Here is an 11,329-nt window from a genome sequence, read left to right as displayed (position 1 = left end):
TTACTTGTTTGTTTGTTTTTAGTTGGGAAATTCTTTCCCCCTTTATGAAACACCAATTTGTTAATTTTGTTTTTAAAGAAGTTAAATGTAGAAGTAGTATAAACGGCAGCGAACTGTAGGGAATAGTAGGTGCGTTTCCTATTTTACAATTCGTTTATTAAGCATCAATTTGGCATTGCACACAAAACCAAGTAGTCGCTGAATAAACGATTAGTGAGTGGCTTAATAAACGCTTCCCAATATTACAATTTAGCAGTAGTTGAGGAGTTGTGGATTTTTGGCTACCGTTGGGCATTGTTCCAGAGGGCTATCATCGCGTTACCGGCGCATTTGAAAACCTATGGTGCCATCGGGACCCTTGGGTAAGCGTAATAAATTTTCATTTTGCTGTTGCCTTAAGGCTGCCGAAGATGAGACGCTACCGCCAACAACGGGCGACCAGGTTTGCTGTTGTTGCTTTTGAAGCTGTTGCTGTTGCTGCTGCTGCTGTTGCTGTGATGACTTGTTGTGATAATGCTGTGACATCTTCATTTGCGTTGGCGGCTGTGCCTGTGGCTGATATTGTGCTGGCTGTCCAATGGCACCCATGGGGCCATGCCCCAACAAAGGCATACTGCTAAATGTGCGATTGTTGTTGTTGTAGGCAGGTGATTGTGGTTGCTGATTGTAAAAGAAATTTTGTTGCTGATAGTTAGGATGATATTGTTGTTGATACTGCTGTTGTTGTTGTTGCTGCTGCTGCTGTTGTTGTTGAAGATGCTGCTGTTGTTGATATTGATAATGATTATTAAAAGCAGTAACTGCTTGAGTTTTGGGTGAATTGATTTTTGAAGCTCCAATTACATTAACTGGAGTTGTTGGAAATGATGCCGTTGTTGTCATAGATGTTGTTGCCAATGTTGGTGTTGCTGGTGTTGAGTTACTTACACATGTTGCAACAATCGGTGATGAAGAGGCTCTGAAAAAGAAAACAAAAATTTTAAAAAAATGTCTAAAGCAATCGAGATCTATTAGTCAGCCACATTGCAAACTTATTATGGCATGAGAAGGGCAAAGGGAATGTGCGCATATTCATAAACATTTCAAACTAACTCAACAAGGTTGTTACAAAGACGTAAAGCATGCATACAAAGACGTAAAGCAGTTTGAAAATCTCCATATTTTCTTGGGTAACCAAAGACGAATTTTTTTACTGTTCCGTGGTCGAACGAAGAACATTTTTTTCAACGTTTCATTCAGACTTGCGCGAATTTTATCCAATTTTTAGGTATATAACCTTCACATATAAATATCTACCACCACTTATGAATAACTACACCCACACGACACCTGCTTAACTGCCCAGCCAGACCCACTCGAATCGGACCCCACCTTAGTCGCAGAGTTTCTCGATCTGGTTATTCAACAGAACCAAGCAGACGAAATGTAGAACAACACAATACACTGTTACAACAACTACAACAACCCAGCACGGGATAGCTGTGAGCACCACACAGACGGGAACATTGAGGTCCGATCTGTGTGGTATTCATTGCTGCCACGAGAATCTTAGCAGCGAGCTACCGGGAGCGTCCACAGGTTGCGGAGAGTGCATGCTCCTTATGGGGTAGCTGCAATGGCAGTCGCGGACAATCAGCAGTCGCGAGTGGATTCATTGCTGGCACTCGAATATTTGCTGCGAGCTACCGGGAGCGTAGGGCAATGCTCCATACGGAGTAGCTGCAACGGCATTCGCGGATAATCAGCAGTATCGAGCGGAGAATCTCAGTGAGATGCCGGGCGGCACCGATTCTTGTACAAACACTGAGTGCCTATGACGCTCGGTAATGCAAGGTGAGTTATTGGCGCTTTAAATAACCAATGGGTAGCCTGTTCCCGCGGCGTTCGGTCCTTTGGACCCGAACGAGCTTGCCCACTTACAGGAGATTGAAGAGGATCGCCACCTCCACATAAAAAATATGGCTCCAACAATAACAACCTATGGATATCTACCGACACCCGCTTAAATGCCCAGCCCGACCCAATCGAATCAGACTCAGATCCCTCTGGACACACCCCACCTTAGTCGCAGAGTTTCTCGATCTGGATATTCAACAGAACCAAGCAGACGAAAGAGAAAACAACACACCACACTGTTACAACAACACCCGGCATGGGATAGCTGCGAGCACCACACTGGTTGGAACACTGAGGTCCGACCTGTGTGGTATTCATTGCTGCCACGAGAATCTTAGCAGCGGGCTACCGGGAGCGTCCACAGGTTGCGGATAGTGCATGCTCCTTACGGAGTAGCTGCAATGGCAGTCGCGGACAATCAGCGGTATCGAGTGGAGTTTCAGTGAGAACGGGCGACACCGGTTCTTGTACAAATACTGGGTGCCTATGATGTTCGGTATGGAAAGGTGAGTTATTGGCGCTTTAAATAACCAATGGCCAACCTGTTCCCGCTTCGATCGGTCCTTTGGACCGGAACGAGCTTACCCACCTACAGGAGCTTGACGAGAATCTCTACCTCCACAATAAAATGTGGCTGCAACAACAACAACCTCCACCTATGGATATCTTCTTTTACTTATGGAAATCTACTTCCACTTTTGGATATCTTCCTCCACTTATGAATACATACTTCCACTTATGAATATATACCTCCACTTATGGATATCTACCTTCACTTGAGAAATGTCTTTCTGGTGGTAGCTTCTTTTTCCATTCTTATAACATGACCTAGTAGACGTTTGGCTGGGATAACAAACTCAGACATTCAATTGATTAGCTTTTAATGCTTGGGAAAGGCGTCGGTCTGTTTGCCTTGGTTTTTTTAGGTTTCAGTAGGCGATGAATAATTTGCCAGGTCTAAAGTCACACTAATTGGGTTAGGTTAGGTTGAAAAGAGGGTGCGGATATTAATCCGCCGCATGTCACTATCGACGTACACCTAAGCCAGTAATTGGCTTCTTGTGCGCTCTAAGTATTACAAAAGTTACCTCGAACAAAGTTAGGAATTCCATGCTACTTACAAAATACTTAATTGTTTTCCATACCACGCCCCTAAGTGGGTTAATGTCTGGTTTTGTGTCCCCCCGTAAGTTCCGGTGTCTGTTAGCCGCGAAACCGGGCACAGACATAGGAAATTCTCTAACTTCTCATCATCTTCCCCACATTCTCTCACTTGCTGCATCGATTTTGCATAAGTGAGCTCGTATTAGCCTCGTCTTCTTAGTATAAGCCTCGTCTTCTCACGATCCAGTACTCCCAAAAGGATTTTCGCGGTCCAACCGACCCTATGGCTATTCGACGACCACGCCCTTAACTCGGACTGCGCCGACCCGAAAGGCTTGTGGTTAATCAAGTTCATTGACGGCAGTCCTCTGGGCTTCACTGCCAAATCGTCTGCTCTTTTATTCTCCCTTTATCCGCTATGCTCTGGCGCCCAAACGATGTGTCCTTCTTGCACTCCAAGATTGTTCGTGACTTTACCGTCCTGATTGTTATTGCCCTGATGGCCAGTTTACTGTCCGTAAAGCTGTTCACACCCGACGTCCTCGAATGAACACACCACCTCACGCATACCGCGATCGCTCAGATCCCTGCCTATAGGATCGTAGTTGTTGTAACCACATTTGCATGTGGAGGTGGCGATCCTCGTCAAGCTCATATAGGCAAACAAGCTCGTTCCGATCTATACGACCGATAGTTCCGGGAACATGATGACCATTAGTTATTTAAAGGCGCTAATAACTCGCCTTGTCGTATCGAGCATCATATGCACTCAGTATTTAAGCAAAAGCCGGTGCCACCCGGCTTCTCACGGAGACTCTCCACTCGATACCGTTGATTATACGCTACTACAGTTGCAGCTATGGAGCATTCCATTCTCCGCTAACTGTGGACACCCCCGGTAGCTCCCAGCTAAGCTCCTCGTGAAAAACATCACACAGATTGGAGCTAAAAGTTCCAGCCTATATGATGCTCATAGTTATTCCATGCAGGATTGTATTATGGTCAGATAATCGAAAACAGATCTCAGTCTCTGGTTTCTCAATGTAGGCCCCGAGACTCACTCTGCTCTAGCCTTGATCCATCTGTAAAGTATGATCTCCCAGATGACAATAACAATTCCGGCAGCAGTGTCTCGCCTCAAGTGTCATCTCAGTTATCCGATTGAAAATCTCTTCTCATCTTTCCTGGTTTCCTATGCTCATCCATCGTATCCTCTATCTATTCTCCATCGCCTTAAGTCTCATAGCCGCAGTGGCTTCCTCACACTTAATCTCTATGTCAATGGGTCGGATATCTAGAATAGTCTCCAGTGCCCTAGTGAGCGTAGTCCTCATCGCTCCGCCTATGCAGACAATATGTTCCTTGAACCTGTTGAATTATCCTTACGTTGCACACCTAACTTATAACACTTAAAAAGTTCAAAATTTTAATAGATTAAGCTTGAGAGCATACATTCAGCTTTAAAAGAAACTTTCCATTATGTACAAATTCGTAACCTTTCAACATACCGTTGCTCTTCATCCTCGGGATTTTTCGCCGAGCCCAATATCCGTAGTCGCGCTTCGGCATATTCCTGTTCCCTTTGTTTGAGCGTTTTTATTGGCTGCTTAGGACGTATGCCATTGTTACGCGGCTCTGACGACTGAGTGGGACGTCTTAAGATTTTCACCGTCTGATTGACAATTGGTTGAGTATAATTTGCTGAATCATATTCATCGACGGATTTGTGCAAAACCATCATGACCGGTTCAAATGTAGAAGCCATATTGTCCAATGGAGATTTGGCAAAATTCTGATTTAATGTCGGTGAGGCTTGCGATGTGTTATTAACCACAGAAGTTTCTTGAGCAGTTGTCGTGGAGGAGCGTTGAAGCAGTTTCATTTGTGTGGGTTGGGGTTGTTTTGAAGATGACGAACTATTAAATGATGAAGAAAATAATTCGGAATTATTTGTGGCTAAGGAGGTGGTGATCTTTTCCGTACTAGTGCTCGAGTTGTCAACTTCTTGCTTTGAGGCTTTTGAGCTTTGCAAAGATGATTGTAACTGTAATTACAGATAAAATAATACAAATTCTCGCAATATGATTCATATACACTTACACTCGCTTCGTCAATTTCTTCCCAATTGTCTAGCACATCGTCACCATTTGACATGGCCCACAATTTCACAAAGACTCTTCAACTGCTTGAAGACTTGAGTATGGCAACTAACCACAGCCGTCCGTCCTTATTTCAACAAAAAATCCACAAAAATCTTTAAGAGAATTTTGTTCGTCTTGCCTTTTGCTCCTCAAATGCCTTCCATATGGTGTGGGTGTGTTGGCAAAATAATTTCACTTTTGTTTTTTATTGAAAAGATCTCCAAATTATGATGAGCTCCCACAGCAACAACAACAACAACACAACCACAAAGTACACGCACTAACACAACCTTGAAGCAAGGCAGTCTCTAGGCTTCACCTAACTGTCGAATGCCAATGGATATGTTGTCCAAAGATATAGTTCAGGTTGTGATTTTCCCAATTCCCAAACGCTGGAGGTGGTAGAAGTGGCCGTCCAACAATTTCCGCTGCTTCTTTTTCTTCTGTTGCTTTCTTCTTCTTCTTCGCCCTGCCTTCGTTTTGGTAACTTCTTTCTTTTTCATGCAATAGAGCCAGGTTGCAAAATATCAGAGCGATTTTTGTTTACAAAAGCAACTCGCCTCTTTCAAAAATGCACTTTTTGCTATAAGCAACTGAATTTTGAATATAAAAAGTACTGGATTTTGCACTTGAATTCCTAATTTTATGTAAATTAATTTGTCGATGGCAGAGCGAGAGCGGCAAGACGTAAAAAGGAACAGAAAACGAGGCCGACACATATAACGGCGTTGACAATTCGACATGTTCGTATTTCGTCAATGCTTTATTATATAGGACATAAACACTTTAAAATTTGATTATGCTTGTGCTGAATCATTCTAATACTCTTTGTTTTATGTATCCGCAATGGCCAATATATGCATTGCTTATATAGGTAAACCCAGGAAAGATATCTTAAAGAGTAGTTTAAAAAGAATCTAGCCAATTCTGCCCCACAAAGGTTGCTCATAGGCTGAGGGAACGCGGCTTGGATGCGGTGACGTAAATGAGCTTGTCGCTCAGGAAACTTTTGATTGAGCCATGCGTGTCACCCAGGATTCACTGAATAAGGTTAAGCCAAGCGATCAGCCGATATACTTTTTTTTTAATATTTGGCAGTACTCGGCATTGAGGATGTCAACTTGTTCTCTTTTTACATTCATTCTTTGTTTACGTTTTCTCCTATGTAATGACATTTTCAATCGTCAGATTTGACATCCTTAATGATGTTTATGGGGCCTATCCACTTTGTGTTTTTGCATGTGACCTAACCTTCTATTAGTGAATCCTGCGTGTCACCGGTACCGATTCGGGAAAGAGTTCCCGAGATTCGTTTTACTGAAAGAGAAGAGTGAGGCGAATGCTGTGTCTTAGAAGAATGAAACCTCGGTCTTCACAGATGGTTCCACGATGGTGTCTGGGACTTGATTGGGTGTGTTGGTGAGACTACCGGACAAGTATACGGTCTTGTAGGGTGGGAAAATATTTGTCGTTTTCGGCCCTCAAGCCCTTGAGTTCGAGGACAATTAGGTCGATGTGTGTAGCTGAGTTTTCGAATCCCTGGATACACTTCGGCTTCACTACATGTCGGACACAAAGGTATTCCGGGAAACAAAAGGCCAGACGCGTATTCGCAGGCAACGTACTAGTTGCATACGTGTCACTTGTCGAAGGAAGTTGCGAAGTGGGGGTCTGTTCATGGATGCCGGAGTGCGAAGACAGTCTGGTGTACCATTAATCGGAAGACAACCAAGGAACTGCTGGCCTTAATGACTGAATAACTGTAGCCGGGCACTGTCTTAAGGGATCATTTAGCAGCGCCCATGGGAATTCCGCAGGCATGTAGATAAGTTGGGATGGTTACAGCGAGGGACGTGACGTAGACGAGAAAGAAGAATACAACAAAGAAAGAAGACAACAACAAAGAGAATTCAAACAAAAATCTGTCATTGTAATACCGTCAAATCTGGCCGGCTGCTAACAGCTGTTCGCGTGAGACCACCTTTTTAAATCCGCCTTGAGTTGCACCAAATACTGATTTTGACAGATATTTTTTCGATATGCACGCACGTATAAGGTGAGGTCACGCGAACAGGTGAGTACAATTTTATCTAAATGTCAAAGGCTTGAGAACACAGCTGTGATTTTTTTCTAAAATCTTAAAAAGAAGTTCTATTTGATTTGAGATTCCATTTATAAGCAACAAAATGGTGCTCTAATGATGAAAATACAAATAAAAAACACATACATTTGAAGAAGATAATTTGTAAAACAAATTTCTACTGGAAAGTATGCGAACAGACCTTACATGTAATACCCTATTTCATCCTTTGTTAACAGCTGTTATTTTTTACCTTGAATGTGTCATGTATTTGTCAAATAAAATAATTTTAATTGGTTAATTGCACACAGTCTACTGAGTATATTATTGAATTTTTTAACATTGAAAAGTTAGAACAGAGTTAGAAACTAAAGCTCCAGTCCAGTTGTGTGTAAAAACTGTTGTGATTTACCATAGTTAGACCCTTTCCACGTCCCACATCATGGATTTTACATCGTTTGCAAAGGCAACGAATTTAGATTCCTCCTCCAATGCCGATGCAGCCAGTAGAACACCCGAAGAATTACACTTTTGGAAACATGTCGAATACATTGAAAATCATGGCAAAGACCAGGATGACTATGAGTATTGTATGACGGAATTCCTACGCATGTCAGGCATTTACTGGGGCGTCACTGCGTTGGATATAATGAATCAATTGGACCGCCTTGACCGCAACTCTATAATTGAGTTCATCAAGCGTTGCCAGTGCCCGACGACAGGTGGTTTCGCGCCGTGTGAAGGTCACGACCCCCATATACTATATACTTTATCTGCAGTGCAGATATTGTGTATTTACGACTCTCTACAGGAAATAGATTGTGAGGCCGTGGTCAAGTATGTGATTTCATTGCAACAGCTCGATGGCAGTTTCTTTGGCGATCGTTGGGGAGAAGTCGACACACGCTTTTCCTTTTGTGCCGTAGCCATATTGACCCTTTTGAAAAGGGATTTGGCCACAACCATAGATGTGGAAAAGGCGGTGCAATTTGTTATGTCTTGTTGCAATGAAACAGACGGGGGATTTGGTTCAAAGCCGGGAGCAGAATCACATTCAGGTGAGTGAGTCATTCATTCGTCAGTCTAACGAAGAGTTATCGTTGTGTGTTCATGCATGTTGCAGGTCTTATTTATTGCTGTGTGGGATTTTTATCGTTGACGCACCGTCTACATTTGCTGGATGTTGATAAGCTAGGCTGGTGGTTGTGCGAACGTCAATTGCCTTCTGGAGGTCTAAATGGCCGCCCTGAAAAACTACCCGATGTTTGTTACTCTTGGTGGGTTTTGGCTTCATTGACCATAATGGGACGTCTGCATTGGATCAGTGCCGATAAACTGAAACAATTTATTCTCTCTTGCCAAGACAATGAGACAGGAGGCTTTGCTGACCGCACGGGTAATCTACCCGACATTTTCCATACCTTGTTTGGTATAGGCGCCTTATCATTATTAGGCTTTGAGGGTCTGAAAACCATAAATCCCACACTATGTATGCCTCAGTATGTAATGGATCGTTTGCAGATAAAGCCACAAATTTTGGAAAGGCCTTAAATTGTTATGCCAAATTGGCACTTAATATGGTTGGCACTTGACATGAAACAAAAAGACGAAGAAGTAAAGCTTTAAGGAGAAAAACAAACTCGTATGCTAAAGGAAAAGGAAGAAAATTATTTTTCAACAACTACAACACTCAGCTCACTCACACACTCTATCTATCTCAATTTGATGCACCTTAAAACAACTTTTTCCTCAACTTGCATTTCTTTTCTCTACTTGCGAAAGCTCTTGGCGTTCAGTCTTCTCTCACGGTAACTAGGATCGTTATCCTATGGATAAGATGGAATGCAATACTTTAAAATTCTTAACAATTTACAAACAAATAATAAAAATTGGATTTTCTCTTTTCTTATATTTTGTAAACAAGGTCTTTATAGATAAATTATTTTTTTTTTTATATATATACAAACAAACAAAAACACACAAAATATTAGCTTTATTATTTTTGCATTTATGCGTATATAAGTATATCCATAGTAAAGATCAAGTAATTTTAATTATAACTTTATTAGAAAACAAACACAAAAATATATGAAATTTTATAATACCAAAAATTAGTTAAAGTGAATTTTTGATACTGGAGTGACGCACCAGAAAGGCAAATAATCGGTAGAACGAAAAATACAATGGAAAAGTAACCAACGCACAAGACAAAAACGAAAGGTAAAGGACGGAATATAAACGAGCCCTCATATACGAGAATACAGTCAATCACTTCAAGCATATACCGTGGATTAGACGAACACGTACGACTGCCTCCCAATGCATCTGAAGAAATTGACCCCCCCCTGCAAACCAGAGTGGTTCTGGCTCAATTACTTTCCGGCAGATGCAGCCGCCTCAACTCCTACAGAGCAAGGATTGATACCGACGTGCAAGATGTTTGTCCCGATTGTAACCAGGTACCGCACGATACCTGTTTAACTGCCCAGCCAGACCCAGATCCCTGTGGACACACCCCATCTTAGTCGCAGAGTTCCTGGGTCTTTACACTCAACAGAATCAAGCAGACGAAAGATAGAACACAGAAAACTGCTACAACTACAACAACCGTGGACTAGATTGACTGGGGGCTTAATGCTAGACGGCAGTTCAGGCACGAAAAGTATTGTTGGCAATTGCGGGTCAATGACTGAAGAGCCCGTTTCCATCACCCCCTCGTCATCACAGATCTTGCATAAGTCCGTCATCCTCTGTCTCTTGAACGGCGACAAAGATTTTACGTTGCTAAGTGGCAGAACGCAAGAAGAAGAGTTCGCAATTGCGGGTCGAGCGTCTCCATCTCCTTCTCATCATCACAGACGAGGACTGCTATTAGCAGCTAGAGATCATGCTTTATTAGCCCACACCACATTCGCGTATTCGCCGTAGTAACCGTCCACCCTACCAAGAAACATGTCCAAGGTAGGTTTCATTCCAACCGCCCTGTTCCCCTTCTACCATTAATGCCTCGGGACCCAGCAGGGCCTTACAGCTTTTTCCCATGGCCGGAATAAACTACTTGCACCTCGTAACCACTTTCGAACTCACGTGGGCCGAAGTCGAAGTTCATTGTTTTTCTTTCGAAAGAGCGTCAATTGGAAAATCAGATAATATACGTCTCAAGTAGTCTCTCTAGGGTCATAAATACGAGTGATGAGATACAAATTGTCCTGTATTCCTTGGGCAGGATGTGGTGCCGTTTTCCCGCCTCCGGGATGTAAATCTCCCTAAAGGGTGGTACTATGTTCGCTTTTAGCGAAATTTGTTCATGATTACTTTTTTAGATAATAGATATTGAAGTAAAAGAACTTGTTGATATCATTCAGAAGGACATTCCCTCATTACTTATGGAAAATTTTTTATAAAAGTATTATGTTAGATTTGAGAAGTGTTTCAAAAAAGTAACCGTGGAAACCATGTGTTTTCACCCGGGAAAAACGAACATAGTACCGGCCATTACGCAAAGAAAGTTTCATTTAATCTGCGTACCAGCAAACGAAATTTTTGGTAACGGTACCGGTAATGCATTTCTTATGGTAACGAAAATTTCGCCAGAGGTGCATACTGCGCTTAAAGACGAATTTAAAAATGTAAAGACCTGTTTACATGGCACATCTGATATATGGTTATTGTAATAATATTGGTAAAAAACAAAGGTGTATGCAAGATATATTCATTTACAGTGACAGTTGCCCAAAAACAAAATATTGAGCGCACTTTCTGTCAAAATCAATGATTAGTTCAACTCTTATTTTGTGTATACAATAAGTTCGCGCCATTTTTCATTGTTTACGTGTGCTATGGTTCTTAACTATAATACACACAAACAACCAAAATTCGTTGACAGATAGTGCACTTCGCGAGAAAAAACTGTACTCAGCTGTTTACCGTACACTACACTGGTAATTATGCCATGGGTGTATGCGTCACATGTACACATAACCGTCAGTCATGGCTGAAAAATCAAAATAATTTTATTTTATCCGATGAATGGCGTCTATCGTTTACCGTTTACAAAGAAATGTGTAATCACTAATTGACAGATGTTGAAAACACTTTCTGTGCCAAA

At 42.1% G+C, this 11,329-nt stretch overlaps 2 protein-coding genes across 2 annotated transcripts; one reads left to right on the top strand and one right to left on the bottom strand.

Moving 5' to 3' along the window:
- LOC106085955 (nuclear transcription factor Y subunit beta) lies at positions 1-5,860 on the bottom strand. Its single transcript, XM_013250441.2, has 3 exons — positions 5,101-5,860; positions 4,509-5,044; positions 1-958 (listed from the first exon to the last, which is right to left on the bottom strand). Exons 1-3 carry the CDS (start codon positions 5,152-5,154, stop codon positions 319-321), a joined length of 1,230 nt encoding a protein of 409 aa, XP_013105895.2. The 5' UTR covers positions 5,155-5,860; the 3' UTR covers positions 1-318.
- A 1,637-nt stretch (positions 5,861-7,497) lies between these two features.
- On the top strand, positions 7,498-9,298 carry LOC106085944 (geranylgeranyl transferase type-2 subunit beta). Its single transcript, XM_013250430.2, has 2 exons — positions 7,498-8,279; positions 8,345-9,298. Exons 1-2 carry the CDS (start codon positions 7,664-7,666, stop codon positions 8,770-8,772), a joined length of 1,044 nt encoding a protein of 347 aa, XP_013105884.1. The 5' UTR covers positions 7,498-7,663; the 3' UTR covers positions 8,773-9,298.
- Positions 9,299-11,329: the final 2,031 nt, after the last annotated feature.

This window comes from Stomoxys calcitrans, chromosome 3 (genome assembly GCF_963082655.1).
Source record: "Stomoxys calcitrans chromosome 3, idStoCalc2.1, whole genome shotgun sequence".
NCBI lineage: Eukaryota > Metazoa > Arthropoda > Insecta > Diptera > Muscidae > Stomoxys > Stomoxys calcitrans.
The sequence above is the reverse complement of the archived record's forward strand: the minus strand, read 5'-3'. Positions and strand labels throughout refer to the sequence as shown.

Bases quoted from the DNA above. Each gene is read 5' to 3' on its own strand.
- LOC106085955 (XM_013250441.2), bottom strand. From the start codon at position 5,154: ATGTCAAATGGTGACGATGTGCTAGACAATTGGGAAGAAATTGACGAA. The intron at 5,045-5,100 runs GTAAGTGTATAT...CTGTAATTACAG, and splicing joins AAGAAATTGACGAAGCGAGT to TTACAATCATCTTTGCAAAG. The intron at 959-4,508 runs GTATGTTGAAAG...TTTCTTTTTCAG, and splicing joins CCCGAGGATGAAGAGCAACG to AGCCTCTTCATCACCGATTG.
- LOC106085944 (XM_013250430.2), top strand. From the start codon at position 7,664: ATGGATTTTACATCGTTTGCAAAGGCAACGAATTTAGATTCCTCCTCC. The intron at 8,280-8,344 runs GTGAGTGAGTCA...TGCATGTTGCAG, and splicing joins GGGAGCAGAATCACATTCAG to GTCTTATTTATTGCTGTGTG.